Here is a 22,998-nt window from a genome sequence, read left to right as displayed (position 1 = left end):
AAGAGACAGACAAAAGAGGAAGACTACTCAGATGGCTCTGTACACCATTGACTCCTCCTTTAGCTTTCTGGCGATTTTCATGTCTTTGCTTGCCATCGTTGGATTGCGCCGTGTGTTTTCATTGATTCAATCCTACTTCATTCGCCCCTGGTCTGCTTACAAAGCCCTTGTTGAGCAGGGTTTCCATGTCCTTCCATATCCTCCTGTCACCGGTAACTTGGTAGAGTTGAGGAGGATGGATGCAGAAGCGCAAATCTCTCCCATGCCCTCGCCTTCTCATCATCATCTCCTCTTTGATCGTCTTTGCCCTTTCATCAGCAAGCACGTATCCACGTCTCATTATCAAGGTAGGCACATACTATGCTACTATGTCCCCTTCTTACTCTACTCAGAATGGATTGATGCGTGGAAGATATGCATGATGGTGATGTATTATGATGATGTCGATATGGTGCACTATACCTATGGGTGATGCATGATACGAATTATGACAGCGACAGTAATCCATGCTTAAGGATGACAACCATGATGGTGCACCATGCTTATGGATTATGAAGGATGATAATGCGTATGGACCATATGGCACTTAACTTTTCCCATTCTTGCTGTCCTATTTCTCTCTTTCTCTTTAATGATGGTGCTAATGAAGATGGCACTTTCTTTCTTATAACATTGAAGATGAGTTTTCTCATTCTCGGTGCTCTCTCTCTCTCTCTCTCTCTCTCTCTCTCTCTCTCTCTCTCTCTTTGATGTTCATTCTTTTCCTGTAATGTTTCGGCGATGTTTTTTATTTTCTCTCCAATGATGGGTTTGTGGTTATTCCTTCTCACTGAATGGTTTTTTGTCATTCCTTCTCACTGTGTCTTTGCAATGGCATCTTGTTCGCAATGATGCTTTTTTTACACTTCCGAGGTTAGTTTCTCCTCTCTGATTGTTGCTTTTTTTGGTTATTTCACGACTCTCATGGTTGCTTTTGCTGTTGTGTCTTCTCACTCATGATTCCTTTTGTGATAGTGCCTTCTTCCTCACAATTGCATTTGCGGTGGCTGCTTCTCACTCATGATTGCCTTTTGTGGTTATTCCTTCATGCGTTTTTGTTGACTCCTCACCAATGATACTACTGTGGTGATACTTTCTCAATCGTGATTGCTTTTTCGTGTGATTCCTTGTCAATAGTTATTGATTTTTGTTGTGATTCCTTCTCACTGATGATTGTTTTTTTCTCACTAATTCTGATTTTGTGCTGATTCCTTCCATTTGATGTTTGGCTTGTATTTGATCCATGTGTTTTGGTGATATAATTCTCTCTAATCATGATATGCCTTTTAAGGTGATTTCTTCATCTCACTATTAATGCAGATGATGCCCCTTTTGTTTTTTGGTGGGGCACTCATGCCACGGTGGCAATAACCAAACCGGAAGATGCCAAATGTGTCTTGATGGCGGACGTGAAGCATTTGAAGAGATTGGAAGTTATCAAGAAGACTTTCTTTCGCTTGTTGGGAAATGGACTCCTCCTTATTGATGGAGAAGAGTGGGAACACCGCCGCAACATCATGAGGCCGGCCTTCTTTGCAGAGAAACTCAAGGTAGACAACTGTTTACTCTTGGATAAAGAATGTTTATGTAACTGCGACAGACCTATCCATAGGGTAGGAAGAATGACTTAGTCCTGTCTTAGATTTTGGAGAGAAGAGTGACGAAGAGTTTCAGGTTTGATATTGTCACCAAAAACTGAATATATAAGCAAATTTGCTTGGGGTCAGATAAGTGTGTCTATTCATGTGAGAGTATAATATGCTCAAGATCATGTAGCAAAGACAACTGTATACACTTGGAAAAACAATGTTTATGTAACTTCTACACACTTGTCCACAGGGTAGGAAGAATGGCTTAGTCCTGTCTTAGATTTTGGAGAGAAGAGTGATGAAGAGTTTCAGGTTTGATATTGTCACCAAAACCTGAATATATACGTAAATTTGCTTGGTATCAGGTAAGTGTGTCCATTCATGTGAGAGTATAATATGATCAAGATCATGTAGCAAAGACAACTGTATACACTTGGATAAACAATGTTTATGTAACTTCTACACACTTTTCCACAGGGTAGGGAGAATGGTTTAGTCCTGTCTTGGATTTTGGAGAGAAGAGTGATGAAGAGTTTCAGGTTTGATAGTGTCACCAAAACCTGAATCTATACACGAATTTGCTTGGGATCAGCTAAGTGTGTCCGTTCATGTGAGAGTATAATATGATCAAGATCATGTAGCAAAGGCCCATATTGTAGATAATCATAGCTAATGGGTGACGCCGAATGGTGTTTTTCTATTCACATAAGTCATGAAATCCGAAATTGATGGATCAAAATTAAGGGTTTTACACTAAATTAAATTAAACATTTCAAACATGAAAAACGATTGACTATACATGGTGTTGTATAAGCTTATTATTTTCCACTTTTGGCACTTTGTATGATAGGAAATGGTTGTTCATATGATGACAAGTACAATGGAAATGGTTGAAGACTGGAAGAAACAGGTGATAGAACAAGGTTGCCCTCTTGAGATAGAAGTTGCAAAGCCTATTAAGGATGTTACTGCTGACATCCTTGTGCGGTCATTTTTTGGCTCAAGCTATCTCGAAGGGAGAGACGTGTTCGAAATGCAAGTTGAACTTCTTGAGCTGCTTGCACAGAATAGCGTTCGAACCTCAATAATCCCAGGATACAGGTATGTGCAAAAAACTCTATATCATGTGTATTCAAGGCCTGGTTTGAGATACCGTTTTATGTTAATTTCCAATTAATTAAGCTTCACTATATATCATATTTTCATGTTGAACCAGTAAATGTACCCTCTTTATACAACGGTCTGTTTGAACAGGTGTTAACTCACATGATACAATTATCTACTGAGGCCAACATTCATTACTGAGACTATTTTGAGAATAAAAGGAATTGAGAATTTCTATACAGACCTTTAGATGATCTCACATCTGAATTAATAATCTACATGTATATATCATGCGTTCTTGAGAGTTTGTTGTGATGTCTTGTCAGATATTTGCCGACACAGAGTAACCGAAAATGTGCTAAAATAAAGGGAATTGGGAATTCCTACACACAACTTTTGCTAATCTCACATCTGAATTAATAATCTATGTACGTGTATAGCATGTGTTGTTGAGAGTTTGTCGTGATGTTCTTCTCAGATATTTGCCAACACAGAGTAACCGTAAATGTGCAAACCTTGAGGTGAAGATAAATCTTCAACTACATGAGATTGTAGAGTCACGGCGCAAAAAAATACAGAGCGAGGGTGGTGTTTATGGATCGGATTTGCTAGGATTGATATTGGAAGAGGAAACGAAAGGCAATACCAAGGGTCCAAAATTGACCACCCAGCATGTTATAGACGAATGCAAGACTTTCTTCTTTGCTGGTCATGAAACAACGGCGGGTCTGCTTGCATGGACTATGGTGCTGCTATCACTGAACCAAGAATGGCAAGATAAAGCTAGAAAAGAGGTTTTGGAAATCTGTGCTAAAGGAGAAGACCTAGAGCCCAACAGTTTGAGTAGATTGAAAATCGTAAAACATTTCCCCTTTTTATACCCTTTTACAGATTTTCTTTAAAAAAGATTTTGTATTAAGAAATTTGTGTGGATTGTTCCAAAACAAGAAATGACCTAGTTGGTATTGCAGGTGAGCATGGTGCTTAATGAGACATTAAGGCTGTATCCTCCAGTGCCTGAGCTCGGACGTCGGATAATGATCCCGACTGAAAAAGATTTTAAACTAGGATCTCGGACTTTGCCCCCGAACACTGCATTTGTGATAGAGTCTTTGTACATTCATAGGAGGAAGGACATATGGGGAGATGATGCTGATGAATTTAAACCGGAACGATTCTCCAATGGGGTTGTGAATGCTTGCAAACATCCATTTGGTTTCATACCATTTGGGATTGGGCCACGCAATTGTATTGGCCAACATTATGCCATGATAGAAGCCAAGGTCATCCTTGCTCTTATCCTTAAGCATTTTCGTTTTCATATTTCACCGAACTACAAACATGCTCCTCTGAATAACATTACTCTGCGACCAAAGCATGGAGTTCAAGTAATCATTGAACCAATATAACTGTCTAAATGGTCGAGTTCCATCATAAAAGATGTGCAGAAACACGTATGGAACTAATGTAAGAGGCATTCATGTCCGTTTTCTGAAAAAGAAAAACATCTGTAAATGTATAATTGCATTTCACTAATGTCTAACAAGAGTTATCAATGGATATTTCATGACCGTATGGGTTTCCACATTGATAATTATGTTGAACCGATCATTGTTTTTTTTGAGGTTATGCTAGTCACTACCAATATTATGGATACGGGAAAGGTTAACATTTTAGGGTTGTCCATAATATTTGAGGTCGAGCTTTTGTAAATTGTCATGACTACGTAGCATTGTTGATTAATGACCATCTACTCTTAACTTCGTCTCCTGTTATATTTTTGACATAGTCATAAAAGAAGTGTATTAGTTAGGAAAGGATAGAAATAGGGCCAGTATGTTTTTGTTTCTATTACTGCCTACACTGGAGTTTAATGGAATGATGTAACTTAATGCAGAGCATGACCACTTTTCTGATGTTAGCATGTCTGTAAATGGCAGAAACCAACAATACCTAACGTGTAGCAGATTTTCAAGTTATCTTCGAGATATCTAAATGTCAATAACGGAGGTGTATACTGAGATTTTTTTCTTCTTGACATCACTTCCATGTTACTGGACATTTCATGATTCTTGCATGTTGTAGTGTCCCACCAAACGCAACCACTCTTCACAGGCACTGGATTACCACCTAAATGGGCCTGATTTTCACTACTTTATGTCGATGTATTACTTTCCTAGTTTTTCCCAGTTGCAAGTCTTATTAGTTTCTTGTTCTAATCTGCTGCTACTTGGAAACAACCGTGCATGATTCTTGCATGTTGTAGTGTCCCACCAAACGCAACCACTCTTCACAGGCACTGGATTACCACCTAAATGGGCCTGATTTTCACTACTTTATGTCGATGTATTACTTTCCTAGTTTTTCCCAGTTGCAAGTCTTATTAGTTTCTTGTTCTAATCTGCTGCTACTTGGAAACAACCGTGTATAACCACATAGAGAAATAACTGAATTTTTTTTATCTAACCGTGTATGACTGGAAAGATAACAATAACACCAAATCTTGAATGTGGATATAAATATCAACAAGATCAAATCTAGAATGTGAATCCAAGAACATGGGGAATTCAGTTCACCAGATGATGTTAAATACAACGTCAGTAGAAGCTGCTATGTCTTGTTGATATGTGTTGATCATGTATATATATACATGTATATTCCTATATACATTTGTTGCATGATATATGCATGCATTTTGTTATGCTTAAATGATGCTGTTAGTTGGGGAGAGATCTCCAATAGAGGTCAAGGGCATCAACAATGCCATGAAAGCTGGAAGAGTTTCTGCTTACCACATGAGGCCAGAAGCCAAAACGGGCCGCACCAGCAGCGGTAACTGGACCATGGGCAGATATCACGGGCTTCGGACCATTCAAAGATTCGGAAAAAGATTCAATATGAGGAATGTTTAGGGTATGCAAGCTCTTCAACAAGCCTTCTACCTCGGCAGTAGAGGTGAAGACCAAGGCGTCCAGGGAAGACAAAGGAAGAAGAGGACGGGCACAATGACCGCCTATCCATGTGGTGACATAAGCGTCCATCCGGAGAGGAAACCATGCATTTTGAGCCAGGTGAGCTAGAAACTCGGGCACTACGGGGGGCTCTTCTAAGCCCCCTTGCACTGAGGGAACAGGGCAAAGCACCGAGCGACCATAGCCGAACCCGAGCTCTTCCACCATAGCTTTCGGGGTGGCTTCACATGGGACTATGAGCTTTACTTGGTTAGATGACCTTACACCGAAGAGATCAAGCTCCAGCACAAGGTCGGCATCTCTTCCGAGGGCCGCGAGGAAGAAGCGAGTGTCATGTGGTGCCAGGTGGCGACCATTGGGGATGTCCAGGGGGCTAGGATTCCGGCACAATGCCTCGTAGATGGCCTGGATGCCGGCACGGGACGTGAAAGCGATGCCAGCTGGCGGCGAGGAAGAGGAGAATAGGGAGCTGATGTGGCAGCTTGTATCTGTGGCTTGGATGGACACTGAGGGTGCCCACACCGTGGCCGCGCCCTCGAGGTGAAGGAGGTGTTGTAGGCGGGATGCATAGTGGGCCGGGGTCGTGAAGCCGATCCTCTTCCCTACTAACCTCTTCTTCCTTCCAACTCCTTCTTCACCCAAACCCATGTCAATGTGACTCCTGCAGCTGGAAAAACAGCCCACCACAGCCATAGCCATAGGGCAAAGAATTTGGATCAGCTAGTTATGTATATGTCTTTTTGGATAATAAAAGGCTTTATTCCGTTTCATGTACATAGTTGTGAAGATGTACCAAAACACCCTTAGGTGGATGCAAATAATATAATTTTGTGTTTTCATGAAATATATGTACAAAGAAAGAATGATAGATAGCTTTTTAAAATCCATTGAAGACCGTGTTGATCAATGAGACGGGGCTTAGCTCATGGTGAGGATCCAATGTGAGTTCTCTCAATTTTATGCCTTCACCAAGTAGAGAGAGAGAGAGATTGTGTGTGAGTGTGTCCAAATGGATGTAGCTTAATTGGTAGGTAAGGTTGCCCAATGGAGACCAGGTGGTCATGGGTTCAACCCCTACATTCTATAGTGGCATCTAGTGAAATAAGAGATATCTATGGAGTATTAGAGAGGTGAGGAAATTGGGTTTAGTGCTAGTAGAGTAACGACTTACCATTAGGGTAAGCTAATTACGATAAATAAATAAAAGAGAGAACGATTACGCATTCTAATAATAGTGTCGAAACATGTTTTTGATGTGACTTTGCACCCAAAACTCCGTTTTTTGTGAATTTTGGCTCGTTGATGTTAAGTTTCGTGTTCTCTACAAGGTTTGGATGTTATGTTTCAAAGTACTTATCAGATATTTGGAAAGTTTCAACATGTTGTTATTTGAGGACTCGACAATGGGTTAATTTTCAGATGCTTTCATGTTTGATAATAGACATGGGGAGAAAGCCTATGTGAAGAAGTGGAAATCATTTCCTCAAGTGCAACGTCAGGTTTTCTAGTGGCGTTACATGACATACCTCTCCGGCAAATTGTATTGTTGCATCCGTCAGAGAAAAAGCACATACCCATATGTCGCGATTAGCTGGTCTAGTCCTAGATATCCCAAATTAAACACTCTTGGAACTTGTTAAATGGTCAATATCCTAGATTGTCTATCTTTCAAGGGTTGAGGATGGTCATTTGGATGGAATAATGAAAAAGCGTAGAGGAAATAACGAGGTGGTATTCAAAGGTTTCCATTGTATAATAATATTCATGAAGAACTAGAAACTATCGTCATGTTATTCATTATTTTGACAAAAGCCCTTAATGAACATTGTAAGAGTAGGTAGTTATATGGTCAAATTATCCCCCATTCTCTATCTTTGAAGAGTTGCCAACGGACATATAAATGGAATAATGAAAAGGCATAGTGGAAATAAACATATGGTATTCTAGAATTTTCTTCTGTATACCAAATGTTGCTAGAACCTTGATTATGACCTGAACAAGAATCCACGATTGTCACGGGAAACGGAACATTGTGAGTTGAGTGATTGTATGATAATGCCAACAAATTGCAATCAAGAACGACATAGGATAGGGGATGGGATTCTCGGGGAATCCACATTGTGACCGAAGCAAGATGAACAGAAAGTCATGGAACCGACCAACAATGTGGTGTAAGGTGACCAAATCAAGGACCAAAGTTTTCACCTGAGTAATTGTATCATGTATGTGTTTGGTATGTATATATAATATATGTATGTATGTATGTATGTATGTGTATGTATGTATGGTATGTGTATAATAGTATATGTATGTATCATGTATGTATGTATGTATGTATGTATGTATGTATGGTATGTATGTGTCGTAGATACATACATACAAATTTGTGGTGTTTTTTGCTTTCGTTTTTAGAGGGTTCAGGGTTGAGGTTAACTGAAAGAAACGGTGGCACAGAACAGAAACGCAAACCCTAACAGAGAGCCTGTCTCCTTCACGCATAAATACAGACAGACAGGCGAAGAAAGACAGGAATCAGAGAAGAACAGTAAAGCGGACAGATACAGAGGAGGAGACACAGAAAGATGTTGTGCCATGTGAGGAGAACTCTGTTGAGAACAAGGTCTTCTTCGTCGCCGCCATTACCCCTTCTTCCACACTCATGGGAACAGAAGGCCAGGGATATGAGCCTAGTCCCCATGGTGATCGAGCACTCACCTCGTGGTGAGCGAGCCTATGACATCTTCTCCCGCCTCTTGAAAGAACGAATCGTGTGCATCAACGGCCCCATCTCAGACGACACTGCTTCTCTGATCGTAGCACAGCTCCTCTACCTCGAGTCGGAGAACCCCCAGAAGCCGATACAGCTCTACATAAACTCGCCTGGAGGCGTCGTCACGGCTGGCCTTGCTATCTATGACACGATGCAATACATCCGGAGCCCCGTGAGCACACTTTGCGTCGGACAGGCATGCTCCATGGGATCGCTCCTGCTTTGTGCTGGCGCACATGGTGAACGGAGATCGCTGCCGAACTCGAGGGTCATGATCCATCAGCCCTCGGGCGGAGCGAGTGGCCAGGCCAGCGATATCGCCATCCATGCTCGGGAGATCTTGGAGATGCGCGATCGGCTCAATCGCCTCTATGCCAAGCATACAGGCGCCGCCTTGGATAAGATCGAGGAGAGTATGGAACGCGATAAGTTCCTCTCCCCCCAGGAAGCCAAGGATTTTGGGCTCATTGATGAAGTTATCGAATCGAGACCCGCATCTCTTGTTGCAGACACTAGTCCTCCTCCTGCACAGCCGCCAAAATAGTAAATTTTCATCAAACTCCCTTTCCTATTCAAAACACGCCGTTTTCTAACTCTTTTCTTTTTTTGAATTGGTGAACAAATTGGTAACCAAAACCATGTTGTTCTTTTATGGACCTCATGAATGAATACTTAGATCGATGGGGTCGGCTATTCTTCCTCTTCCTTCACACCATAGATTTGTATGTTCTTTTATTTTGAATGATGTAGGGGTTTCTTTCTTCCTTTACAAATTGATAATTGATGATAGCTTCAGTTCACATTGACAATGATTATTCTCCCGGAAAAGCTTTTTGGCCATTGATAATGTGTATATACCAACATAAATTTCAATTATGATCAAGTTGGTTCAATCATCTTTTTTGTCTGAAATGGATTTTCATATTTATTGACACATTGTTTTCTTATGATGAAGTCTTGGATATGTACTTCAGTAATCAGTCTATGTTTCCTCTTTATGATTATGTGGATGGAAAGATGTTGGGTGATTGTGTACATTATGTATGAAGTTCATTATTATGATCGGTGGGTGATTGTGTACATTATGTATGAAGTTCATTATTATGATCGGTGGGTGATTGTGTACATTATGTATGAAGTTCATTATTATGATCGAGGATCTTGTACTTCATATTGAGAGTTATTGAAGTTTGTGGTGCTCTGTTACTATTATATTATCCATCTTTTGAGATGTTTGTTTGTGTTTCTCCTTACACATGTTTCACCATCGATGGTTACTTTTAGGCTAATCAAGCACTAAGATGAGCCATATTTTAAAAATTTGGACTTTGTAATGTAATTAGAGAGCATGTAGTGTCTGTCTAGATGCTTTTGTGGTTGAAGTTTTTGCTATGCTGAGATAACCCAACTTCTATTTGTTATAATTATATAACGACCCATGGGACTAAGATATCCACACGATCTAAATTAAAAGCGACCTCAATGGAAATATGCAGGTTGTGCATGTCAATTAAAACTTCAAAGATGATCAGATCATCGAGGTGCCTTTAGTACACCACGATCTCAATTTCTGAACGGTGGACAAAAAGAGAAGTTTATTTTCAGGGTCCTGGAAATTAAGGGGCAAAATCATTGGGTTAAGCTGCCTATGATGCCTCAATGGGAGGATTATCCGAGAGCATAATTTTAAGCTCATCCTTTGTGAAGAGCGAGGCACTAACAAGTTTATGCATTGGCACCTTGGTAGTATCTTAACATAACCAAGGGGACAATAAAAAGTGTGATTTATATCTTAACATAACCAAGGGGACAATAAAAAGCATGATTTATATTGATAGATTTTATTATTGTCCTTGCATAATCAATAGAACCAAAGAGATTGTGCGTGGATCTTAACTAGTGATTTTTGGTGTTCTAGCATTATACTAATTAACATTGCAATTCACATTATGGCATAGGAACATGTGTTTGGATCAGAGTTTGAAAATGTGGGAAAGCAAACTAGATAGAATGTGGAGAATTATAGAATAGTGTTATTTATACTTACGGACTTACCACTGTGTTTGTGGCAAAACTTGCACGAATACCCTATCACATTGAAAAGAATAAGATGCCATGGATAGTCTATAGCATATATGGGTAGGTGTGTTTCTCTTGTTTGGAGAATAAGATGGTCTTGTAGTTAATGCAACATGTGTAAAATTATGTGTGACTTGCGAGTCTCCACATATCTCCAAGCCATAATACATGGTCATTGTAAAGAAGTTGCCTTCACAAAGTAATCTAAGTAAGTACCATCAATCAAATTTACTACATCCATCTTCCAAATCATTCTTCATATCTTGCATCTAGCCAAATTTCAAATATTTTCTTTGATATGCTTTTGAACTTCTTTGTTCCTCAATGCTTACCATATTTATGATTTCAATGAGAAATGATCCAAGATTCGATGTACAAGCCAAAGGAATTTGGTGAATGTAGTTTGTGTTTCTTAAAATATATGACTTAGTCCTAAGATGGTTGTCACCTAGTGGTTGGTGAGCAATATGATACAAGCTTTCTACATAAAAATGTCATAATTAGAATCACACCAACGCTTACATTCATAAAGTCGTCTATCTTGGAGAGTATTCCTTGTCTTGATTATTTAGGAAAACTAGGAATGGCAAAGATGTGAAGTATATCTAAGTGTTGGGAGATAAGGGCATCCAATGGTGTGGTTGGAATTAGATGGTAGGATCCTTGTTGAACTTGGTGACTATAAATCTTTGCTTGTTTCTAGATGAAACAGATGATAGTGCATGGGGGCGAGGTTATAGAAAAATATGCATGGCCATCACTGATCAAGCAAGGTCGGATGGTGAAACTTTTGTGTTGGGAGGTTTCCCTTGTCGTGAGGAAATAAAGTACACTCCCACCGTGTTACACCACAGAAAAAAAATTTATGATTAGGGTGGAGCATGACCAACAATATTCAACTACGTAGGGATGGCTACGTGATGTATCTGGTCCAATTGAACATACCGCCCAACCACCCTCTATCTAGTTTAATAGATCCCATTAGTTCATTTGAATTAATTGTCCTATTGTGAGTCATGGGTGTCATCTCCATCTGTCAAAAAGACTTAGAAGGCCACAACTCACAAGGCCTTCTCTATCCGTCAAGGTGGCATGTTGTGGTTCCGATCACAGGGGTTAGATGTGTTACACACTGCCTCCTAGAGAGAAACATGTCAAGTTGCAAGAAATTTTCCATAAGTTTGCCCTATTGCAAGTATCTAGATGGTGTCAAAACCTTAGATCTTGTAGATGTTTGCGATATCACATGTTATCTAGCCATAAGTCAACCAATGTTGTATCATGGAAACCTAGCTTCTTGATTGTCGTTTGCTTTTGAATATCTCAATCTCCTAGGAGGGAAGTAACATAATGCAACTAGTAAGAATTAAGTCGAATCCACGTGTATGGCCTCTACCTTCCTCTCCATTATCTATAATTGTGGTTGTAAGGCATGGTGGTTTGATTGTTGAAATCTCTTCTCTCGAGGTAGAGCTTTTTCTAAACTTCAATGTGTTTCGAGGATATCTTGCCCAGCCATGATGATCTCTACCATTCTTCCTAGGGTAGGTCCTAAAGTGCTTGGTTGCAATTCAAAACTGCAACATATAGCTCTGATTCAACCATGTCATTAAATACAGCTCATAGGATCCAATCACTCTGGAAGGACAGCCAACATATCGTACTCTCCCAGCACCCAATACGATAACATGCCTGCTGAACACAAGATACTATCTATAATTAAATGACAGATTGGAAGACATGATTTCTTCTGGTCCAAGTAGAAGTTGGACCATCTTAAGAAGTAACCTTTTATTTCCTTTATATTGGGAATATATGCAAACTAAAAGAGGCCATCAATTGAAACACGCAAGTAGAATCAAGTGTTGAAGACAAAATGAGAAGTTTCCATATTCTCATTAAAAAGAAAATAAAAAGGAAAAGGGAGATTTGGTTTATAAAGGAAGTCACAGAATCTAATCAGAACACCAAAAGAAAAAGAGAATACATTGATTCTAATATTCTATCAATTACAACAAACGTGAAAGAATCATGAGTCGCAACTTGTAGAATTATTGCTCGACTTACATAATTCAGCACCATGGCATGTCCTGCTAAAAGCCAAGTATTCATATCCTATTATATTAGCAACTACCACATGGATAAACTGTCTTCAAAGTAATGACTAAAAAATAAAAAAACAAAAAGAGTTCAGGAATAAGAGATGTGAATATATTTATATATATAAATATAAAAGCTAGAGAACTTGTACAAATTGTTGTGTATCCTATGCTATTATTCCTATGGCATGGATTAGATTGTTTCTCTTGTCTAGCACTTACTATTTGACTGCTAATGCCACAACAAAACATGGAAGCTCTCACCAACAAAATAACCACCATAAAGTAAGAGTAAACAATGCACTATGGCATGTGATTAGTTTAATATGAAAATTTGTTTTTAACATTAACATCAAATCCAGATTTGTATTAAATTTGAGCAGCTCTATCCATAATGTATATGCCAGCTGGGGCCTTACGCCTGCATAAAAAATATAAACCTCAAAATTCTACATAAATCCATATTAATGAGATACTAGAGAAAACTAGCAAATGATTTTCTGTCTTACTTTGCTAGCTATGTTGCTAGAGAGCCAATCCAAACCTTCATAGAGACCTTCACCAGAGGTAGCACACGTGCTCTGGATATACCTGTTAACAAATGAAAAGTTTTCCTCATCAAAGCAAATTTAAAAGCAATCATCTAAAATAATCCTGAGGCCCCAACTGCAAGATTCAGTTATTTCCACAAATGCCCCTGGAAGACCACTGAAAGAGAGAAACAGGAGATTGCATCTTCTTTTCTCAAACGACCTCCAAACATCCCACCTCCATCACCAGAAGCATTATCATTAACACCAACAGAGGCATTGACCTTGGGCATTTGGAAAAATAACAGACTTGGGCAAGTGAGGAAATAAGGAAACATGTATGACCATTTCGTATTTTTCCCATCATCTAAATATGGTTCAAAATATAGCAATTCATTATAATATGAACTAATATTCATCATACCAGTGACGTTGGCGAAGAGAATGGAGGCCCAGCTTATCAGTGATTTCAGCTGCATTCATTGCATTTGGGAGATCTTGTTTATTTGCAAAGACGAGAAGTACAGCATCTCGCAGCTCATCCTATAAACAAGAAAATACACAGATTTAGTAGAGGTCAATCTTCATGAAGCCATACTTCCTTGCTCATCTCTATATATAAATATTACCACCACATAATTAATATTAGATGATGCTTAAAACATATCATAAATTATTTAATTGATAGGTAGTAACATTTACTGAGTGTGAATATGTACAAAATACTAATTTCCCTGGTGTCCACAAATTACAGATCATAATTTGATTTAACTAATACAGATAGATATCCAGGAATTACCACGAAATAATGAAGGTAACTCTAAAGAGCCATAAATTTTTACAGATACGAACCTCATTGAGCATTCTATGAAGTTCATCACGGGCTTCCACAACACGATCTCTATCATTACTGTCTACAACGAATATAAGACCCTGAGTGTTCTGGAAGTAGTGTCTCCACAAAGGGCGAATCTGATGGACAAATGGAAATATTGTTTTTACAATTAAACAGCAAACCTTCAAGATGTATGAGCATCTGCACATCAACAGTCATAACAGCTAGGAAAAATTATAATACAAGAGAATCATTGACTTGTTCTATAACATACCTTATCCTGACCTCCAACATCCCATACTGTAAAACTGATGTTCTTGTACTCCACAGTCTCCACATTGAAACCTACCAAATTGTTGCAATTAGCAAGAAAACACAAATAGCAAGTCCAACTACTATATCATCCCAATAAAATATGAGACAGCACTCCCACATCATTACTAGTGTTTACTCTTACCTTCCTTGATGAAAGAATAATCAACATATCATTGGTCAAGGTCATCCACAAACCATGTTTGGCAAATAGGAACACTTTCAGCAGATTGCTAAATCCAGAATGCAATGGTATACAATGGGCACCTTACTATATACTATTCCAAAAGGAAATCCTTAGCAAAGTCAATTTGAACATCTGCATTCTCTTTTTGTGAGGCTACAACATTGAGCTCGTCAAATCTAAAAAAAGTGTTACAATCAATCCAACCCTAGGTTTGTCCATTTATATCACGAAAATGCACCACATCACATGATTAAGCTGAAATGATTGGTTAAAAACGAGTAACATCCAGCCCATATATCTAACGGGAAAAACGCAGAAATATCCCTGAGACATTGTTCATTTTCCCAAGTTCCCCTATGTCTTCAAGACTTCCACAAAATGCCATTGGTGGTACCCCCTATTTAGCCCTGTTAAGTATATTTCTGCATGTACGGTCAGGTAAATTTATCCCATAGTTCTCTCTTTCTATGGTTGCCAAGAAATTTAGATAATTAACCAAAATTGTAAGGGTATTGAGTTGGTTTTCCCTAAATCTAAACATCAAGTTTTATACATCTACTGAAATGATGATGCAACTTATAAGAAACCTCTCTAAAAGATGAAATGAGTCATGGATAAATCTAATTTATTACCTACAATCATGACGCTACAAGATGTTTCCTACAAGCTCAACTGTAAATCTAAAACCTATAATTTATTGTATAACAGATGTACTAATCCAAGAGCTTAATCTGAAACCTATTAAATATGTCAATAACATCCAATGCAGATGGCCCAAGAACCATAATTTAACAGCTTAAATAGTCCAAGCTTGATGGCCAAAACAGTTCGCCTGTAATCTAAATATATTTTTTCCTAGAAATGATGATCCATGATGACCCATAATAAACTGACATATATCATATAATTGCTATCCATGAAAAATAAGACCCGACAACCTCAACTTATATATTCTTAGACAGTCCACAAATAAATCTAAACAGACAATAAATGTTATCCTACACTAATATTTTCTGAACATTGATAGGCTTGGACAGTCCACTAATAAATCTACGTATAATTTGTGCCAATAAAAATGAAGAACATGTTAGGCACCCTAACTTTAGAGACCTAAGCATTCCACTTCTAGACCTAATCAACACAAAATTGAGGATCCCGAAAACAAAATCAGAAAGGCAGAAACAGTGCATTTAAAATTGAGGATCTCTGAATGCAAAGTTAAAATGGCCTCAACATAAAAAACACAAATGAAGAACTACAAACTCCAACTTTCCTCACCAGAGAGTAGGGTGCTTGTGAGAAACTGAGAGACATAACACAAACAAAAAGAAAATTATTCACATAAGAATCCCAACTTAAACACCTAAACTAGTTCAAACTATGAATCTAAGAACTCTAGGTTGATGATCTGCAAACTGAATACCCAGAAAAGCTGAAATCAAGGCCGAAACAATCCATCTGCAAATCTAAATCTAGGTTCCAGTTACAAATCTTAACTTTCCTCAACTCTGAGCTGCGAAAAAAGAATGAAGTAGAGTGAACACTAACAGAAAAAAGAAAGAATCCACAACCTAACTGAAGATCTTGAAGACCTAACCTACAGATCTAACCAGTCAATCTGGAACTGACAAACACAGAACTCACGAAGATCTAAAACCTTAACTTTCATTACGACAACATCTAGAAACCTTACACTAAGCAACTGGACAGTCCATTACTAAAAATGACCAAAAAAATCTGAACTAACCTGTGAGAAGCAAATCAGATTTAAAACAAGAAAAAAAGAAAAGAATTCATGTGCGTCTCACTAAAGAGAAAAACTGTCCACTCCTACATCAAGCCATACATAGGAACTGTCTGATGCCGAAGTCCTAAGACATAATCAGTCTACCGGTATATCTAGAACATACAGAGCTACAAACTCTATCTTTCCTTGACTGTGAGGGGATCGATCTGGGAGAAGCAAGTAACATACTAACAAAAGTAAGGATACACTAATGAAACTTCAAGATCCAAATAATCCTAGCACAAAACTGAAAGAAATATATGTGAAACTGAAAATCGATCACCCTAAACTGAAGACCTGAACAATTTCATCTTTAATCCTAATTCTTTCTTTACCTCATAATGGATCGATCTGTGATGAGGGATGAAGCAGAGAAAACACGAACAAAAATAAAAGGATTCCCATCGCATGCTTTTGAAAATAACGGAAGTAAGGAAAGAAAATCTAGAAACCCTAACATAAAAGGCTCATGTATAGATCGAAAGCAATATCAACTATAGAAACTAGAACCTAAACAGTCTCATGTTTCACTTATATCTGAGAGAGTGGATCTGTGCAGAAACGAAGAAATCCGCACAAGAAGAAACAGAGAGAGCGGAAGGATTCACAAAAGGAGAGAAAGACAGACTTTGTGCGAGGGATACAATCAAAGAGAGACAGAGAGACAGAGAGACAGAGAGAGAAATTCCATACCTATGGTAGGGATAGTGGTGACGATCTCGCCGAGCTTGAGCTTGTAGAGGATGGTAGTCTTCCCTGCAGCGTCGAGGCCGACCATGAGGATGCGCATCTCCTTCTTGGCGAAGAGGCGCTGGAAGAGCTTGGTGAAGGTGAGACCCATGGCGATGACAGAGAAAGAAGGAAGGACGAAACTCTGCAGGATCTGGAGCTATGGCGGGTGCAGCAGAAAGGAAGGAAGAAAGGAGGGGGGGGGGGGGGGGGGGGAGGGGCCAAAAATGTGAATTAAGAAAACTAAAACAAGGAAAGGCAAAAATTACAAAATTAGGCCCTAAATTAACCCTAATCACAAAATTAGCTCCTAAATGAGAAACTTAGCCACTAATTACAATTTTGGATACACAAGACTTATTCATAGAAAGAGGAGAGTGTGGGAAGCTAATCGACCATCTTCATCACAACCCCCCCCCCCCCCCCCCCAAGAGAACAATAATGTATGAAGAACATTTTGGCGTCACCTCCAAGGCAAAACGCATTGACAATTAATTACAATAGCTTACCTCTTATTAGACTTTGTTGCATTGACAAATGCAGTAAAGATGATGTGGTTATTATCGTTATGTTTCACATGTTCATTCCTTCTTTACTATTCGGAATGTATGCATTCATTCCACTAAGAAATTGGCCACTCGTGCATGGTGGGAGATCTTCAACGTATGAAGTTCAAAATACTCAAATGAACAACATAGGAAGCACATGTTTGGATGATGATGATGATGATGATGATGACCAAATGACTGCCAAAACTCATTGTAGCATTTAGGTCAAAAGTTGTAACGGAAATGGGCATATAAGCTAGTATACCATGCACACTCTTCATTTTACCCAAAACAACTTAAGCGATAAGAAGAGAACAAATAAGAATAAGAAGAGGGTGGAAGCCGACAATTGAACTTTGTATATCGTGCTCTCGAATATTTATGCAACAAATGGATTATGAGAGATGGAATGATGCTAAGAGAAACGATGGCCCAACGAGGAGTAAAGAAACAACTAGGATGCAGCATGATTGAGGTGAACGATGAAATTCATATATGCTTTCCTCATGATCAGTGGCATCCCGATTGCAAGGCTATATATATGCAAAACTAGACACCCTGAATTCTCAGTTGAAAGAGCAAAGCTATGTTCCCAATACAAGACTAGTGCTCCATGATGTGGGTGAAGAAAAACATAAATCTATACGTGATTGTAAAAAATCAAAATAAGAAGAGGGATAGTGTGCAACAAAGGCATATAAGAATTTTAAGAAAAAATGTGTTTTGTTGTGTTCACACACATCTAGGAGGGTGTCTCACAAGCATGCCAAGGTGTTTCCTATCTTATAGGATTATTAAATTCAAAAAACATTTGTAACTAGATCAATGTAAACACCTTACGTTGTCATTTTGGCGAACATTTGCAAACCTTGAAAATAGTACTGGTAATTAGTTATGATGTTAATCTAAGCGTTCAAATGTAAATATATCTAGTAAATAATTTCAGGGTTAACCCCATAAACAAAGAGAGATAAATTTAAGCAAAGGTGGACTATCCTTTGTAATGAACTAAGCATTACAAGAGCATATTTTGAGATGTAATTGCTTAATTGAGCTCAAGTATTTGTCTCCTTAATCTTCATAATAAAATGTGAGCATGTCTAGTTACATATATTGTCTCTTCTAATTATTTGTTGAGCAGTAGCGTGTGAGTGTCTCAACACTTAGTTAGAATTATTTACTTGTCTCAATTCCTACATCTTCTACAATGGCCAAAGTGATTACCTCAATTTGTGGTATCTACAACAATGGCCGCATTTTGATAACGAGGGGTGGCTATGGGAACCTTCATGCAACTCCATGGGAAACCTCAAACAACATCATGATACATTGGTGGTGTGTTAGTCTTTGTACAATTGGGGTCTAGTGTCATTTATCAAACAAGCAATAAACAAAGCTTGACCCTGCATCCAAAATACATTAAGTTGATAAAAAACAATGGTTTTGAGTTAAGCTTTAGTCACAAAGCCTCGGGGCAAACATGATATTTTAGATATAGCATGTCTATTAAATAGGAGTCTTTAAATCCCTCTTTTTCTATATATTATTTCCATAGAGAATGTTAATCGGTGTATTGTATTCATAAAAAACCTTGACAAGGAGTTTTCAGATACGCCTCAAATTATGATGTTGAGTATCACACATAATGGCACCTAAACAATATGTACAAACCAAAGTTGCAAAACATGCTGAAAACCAACAAAAGAAAAGAAAATTAAACTCTAACAAGAGGGAACCTTCAAAGGAAACTATTACGTCTTTTTCTTTTTCTTGAGAGGGGGCCATGAAATTGACACATGGATATACATGAGAGTAAACGTACTAAAAAGTTGAACATAAAGGAGCAAGTCCACAATTAGCTACTTAAGACAAGTACAAAGATTTTTATACTAATGTAAAATATGAGAACCGTAAAGTTGAAATGCATGCCAAAAAGGTTAGGCGTCGTTGTAATAATCCAACAATGTTGAATTTCCTTGTGTTTAAAAAATTCATATCATCGAAGATCAAATGCCTCAAAGGAGTTCTCAATTTCTAATCGTGACACCCTAGCTCCAATGGATTAAGACTTAAGCATCCACAACTTCACCACTTGTAGCACCTCCTTTATAATAACATTGTGATCCTCTTATGTTAATAAAAAAACATAATAACTACGAAGGAGAAGAAATCTTCAACTATAGTGTACAATGAGGCACATGTTCCACAAGTCCCTCATTGCTGGGTTAGACAATATATGATATTTATGATGGGTGATACTTACTAGAAAATTGGACGCACAATACAATGTGTTTGATCCATGGATGAGATAATCTAACATTAAACATGTACAAAGGAGGCATTAACCTTTGATATTATCAAACCCAAGATGCACATATTAACCAAAGTGTAAATCCAATATCCATAATGTCAAATAAAACAAAAGCTTTCGTTAAACAAGAACCAAAATTCTATTATAGTTTAATTAGGATATTTTGGGTGTTTCTAAAAACCAAAACTTCAAAAACCCTTCCATAAATTAAAGATCTCTCAATTCATACAAAGGCAATCATTTCTACGTTTAAGAAAACTCCAAAAATATCGAAGCATATATAATTATAGGTCAAAACATTGGTGATGTCAGATAATAAAAAATCCATGTTAATGTGTAACCCTATTTTGACATCACTCTAAAATATCAAGGTAATGTTTAGTGTCAAAATCCTTGTGTCAATAATATCATGAGTTTTTTCATCCTCTATGATTATATTGTCGACTTGATCCCATTGGTTAAACACAAATGTGTTGTCATTTATTAGTTGTTTTCTTGAATCCATTGCGCCACATTCACTAAAATCTTATCAGCATTCCATAATATAGGAATCTGATTTTTAAAGTTACATTACACACTCTTTATTATATTAGAAGTATTTGAATCCTCAAACCAATTGAGCCTTACTTCCTTGTAAATGTTCTGATAAATCTCTTCAAACTTAAATGTCCACCCCTTGTGAACTATCTTGGCAAGCTCTACATCATCTACAAGTTGCAATATGATATAATTATGAACATTAAGAACACTTGCATGCAAACGTTGTTTAGTAAGGTGCGCACACTTGTACCAAGCGGTTCATTTGTTTTCATTTTATGCATGTTCAATCAATCGACATAAAATCTACTTTATCATTTCTCCAAACGCGAATGTACATAGTTTGAACTATCACTTAAGCTCTCATAAGTTATAAGTGATTAACGAAATGGGTAATAGAAATTGTGATGATTAAGGCTAATAACATGATTTAAAGCCCTACTTTCTACGAGCAACGTGGTTCAAGATCTAAAGGTTTTAGCATAAACCCATTTTCCATTCTTGTCCTACATTAAATATTGCATCCTACTCTCTTGCAACTTCGCGATTCTCATTATTTCCCATAATTTAGTCCAATTGTACATGCAACATTCTCTTATTGCATGCACTGGAGGAATGAAATGAATTGATAGGAGATACAACTAATTATTTTCAAACTTTGTAGAGATAATCATCCATTTTGATTCTATGCATTCTATAAACCTTGAACCTCATTAAATTATGAAAGTGAGAGGGGATAAACCATGCTCATGGTTATGAGATCTAGTATGTCCCTGATAGATGGTCTTCCTCAAATGATGGTTTTACTTGTTTCTACATGGGGTCCAAAAAACATGGGGCATGCTTGTATCTACTTACTTTAAGTGGTGTACATTCAACCAACACACATCCTCCATATCAAGACATCTATCACAAAGGGAATTCTTTAGATTTTCGTTGCTTAGACAAACCTAATATGTGAACAACTTTTAGAACCACATGCAAACTTATCCCCCAAACCAATGTGCCTTCTCAAGATTTGAAATAAATACTATGATATGGAGCGCATATTTCGAAGTTGGCACTCTAACTTTTGATGAAGTGATATTAATAATGATATGTGGCTTTGTTTCATAGTAGTAATGAAAAACATTTTGTCAAGGTAAATCACATGTGTAAATCTCTAGCTAACACAAACTTTAAGATTTTTGTCTCTTATTGGGGTATATTATAATTTGATGTACGTTTGTTTCCTCTCAAATGTGGAGCTAAACAACCTCAACAAGTTGTAGTAAGGGTTGAAACTTGAAACATTATGTAAGCATTGTTTCACATTTGTAACCTTAATCATCTGTTGTATTGGCACAATAATGCCCATTGGGTGATAACATTTTATGTCCTTAAGATATGTGTGCATGGATTTGCATTGAAACTTGATGTATGTACTTACAACCACTAGTGTTAATCCGCTTTGAATAAAAATGTCCAAGTGATCTGCATGGCCAATCTTGATGTTGGTCAAATTCTCCTCTAAACGAATTTACAACAGGATGGTAAGAGAATTAGCTTATGGAATGGAGAAATGGTCAAGCTACTTAGCTTTTTGTAATACAATATTCCACATTGGTTGTGAACCTTTGTTATTTAATGCTTCAATTGTTGATGCCAAGAAAACATATTATCATCTATTATGATGAAAAAAATACTACTCTCTTGCAATAGCAAACATATCATATGGTTTTTCACTCATGAGATGTATTTTATGAACCTTTAATGTATGCATAGATGGTCACAACAATTGAAGGAATGTGAAGGCTATGTTTGTAGCTTTGTGGAGATTTATTGTTTTCCATAATACAAAGGCTATCCAAGTCTATTCATTCATCTCTCAAAAGTGTGTACCATGATGTTGAGTGCCATTATTGCTATGTATCCTATTGAAACAACCTTGTACTTAGTACATTCAAACCATTTCTCTTGTTCACAGGGTAGGCAAAGTTTGTCCCATGCACATGGGTTTAGATCTATTAATGATAGAAAATGATACTTTGGTACTACGACTCATTTTCCAAGAAAAGGACAAAAGAACATGTGACCAAACAAAATGTTCAATGTAGAGATTGTATCACAATGAGGAAGATACTCAAGGATGAAGGCTATACTTGATGATACTTATAGATTATGGCAGGCACTCAGAGGATATTATGCATCATTTTTATGAAACATTGACAATCTCATTGTGCCAACCCATACTACTATGGTTTTTGCCTATCAAGGTTTGGCAACATCAAATGAACCAAAGTTGCCAAATAAGTGTTATAGCTTTAAAGAGCATCTTGTGAAGGAAGCTTTACATACATTATTAGTCTTTTCTATTTAATTCAAAAAATGAAAAGTTGCACTTTCTTCTACTACTTCTTGTTTTCAAATTGGATCAAATATATTTTGTTGTGATCTTTACTATATATACAAATTTTGGATATAATATTGAACGTTGATAATAAACAAAAAATGGTGTCTAGCGTGATGGCCATTGGCAATTGAAAATGATACTTTGTCAATATTTATGTTAGTCAAGTCAACCTTTCAATA

General features: G+C 37.6%; 4 protein-coding genes across 5 annotated transcripts; 2 read left to right on the top strand and 2 right to left on the bottom strand.

The window, feature by feature from the left end:
- Positions 1 to 4,305, top strand: LOC147865592 (cytochrome P450 CYP72A616-like). 2 transcript variants are annotated; one of them, XM_087318440.1, is made up of 5 exons: positions 1 to 347; positions 1,360 to 1,589; positions 2,479 to 2,729; positions 3,211 to 3,589; positions 3,704 to 4,305. In XM_087318440.1, the coding sequence occupies exons 1-5, from the start codon at positions 32 to 34 to the stop codon at positions 4,139 to 4,141; spliced, it is 1,614 nt and encodes a 537-aa protein (XP_087174566.1). In that variant the 5' UTR covers positions 1 to 31; the 3' UTR covers positions 4,142 to 4,305. The 2 variants fall into 2 exon arrangements, with proteins under 2 accessions (XP_087174566.1, XP_087174567.1); XM_087318441.1 differs by having other exon boundaries at positions 210 to 347; positions 1,331 to 1,589.
- A 902-nt stretch (positions 4,306 to 5,207) lies between these two features.
- LOC147865591 (uncharacterized) lies at positions 5,208 to 6,454 on the bottom strand. Its single transcript, XM_087318439.1, has one exon. It carries the CDS (start codon positions 6,401 to 6,403, stop codon positions 5,450 to 5,452), a length of 954 nt encoding a protein of 317 aa, XP_087174565.1. The 5' UTR covers positions 6,404 to 6,454; the 3' UTR covers positions 5,208 to 5,449.
- A 1,798-nt stretch (positions 6,455 to 8,252) lies between these two features.
- Positions 8,253 to 9,283, top strand: NCLPP7 (nuclear-encoded CLP protease P7). Its single transcript, XM_087318438.1, has 2 exons — positions 8,253 to 8,326; positions 8,360 to 9,283. Exons 1-2 carry the CDS (start codon positions 8,287 to 8,289, stop codon positions 9,016 to 9,018), a joined length of 699 nt encoding a protein of 232 aa, XP_087174564.1. The 5' UTR covers positions 8,253 to 8,286; the 3' UTR covers positions 9,019 to 9,283.
- Positions 9,284 to 12,756: 3,473 nt separating this feature from the next.
- Positions 12,757 to 17,213, bottom strand: LOC147865589 (ADP-ribosylation factor 1). The gene is made up of 6 exons (XM_087318437.1): positions 16,996 to 17,213; positions 14,292 to 14,362; positions 14,035 to 14,154; positions 13,607 to 13,725; positions 13,162 to 13,243; positions 12,757 to 13,073 (listed from the first exon to the last, which is right to left on the bottom strand). The coding sequence occupies exons 1-6, from the start codon at positions 17,141 to 17,143 to the stop codon at positions 13,068 to 13,070; spliced, it is 546 nt and encodes a 181-aa protein (XP_087174563.1). The 5' UTR covers positions 17,144 to 17,213; the 3' UTR covers positions 12,757 to 13,067.
- Between the last annotated feature and the right edge of the window lie 5,785 nt (positions 17,214 to 22,998).

The sequence above is a fragment of the Azolla caroliniana genome, unplaced genomic scaffold (genome assembly GCF_043228905.1).
Source record: "Azolla caroliniana isolate FFs.n. ecotype wild unplaced genomic scaffold, voAzoCaro1.0.p SCAF_4, whole genome shotgun sequence".
In the NCBI taxonomy this organism is placed as follows: Eukaryota; Viridiplantae; Streptophyta; class Polypodiopsida; order Salviniales; family Salviniaceae; genus Azolla; species Azolla caroliniana.
Note: the sequence above shows the minus strand (reverse complement) of the source record. Positions and strands in the feature narration are given on the sequence as shown.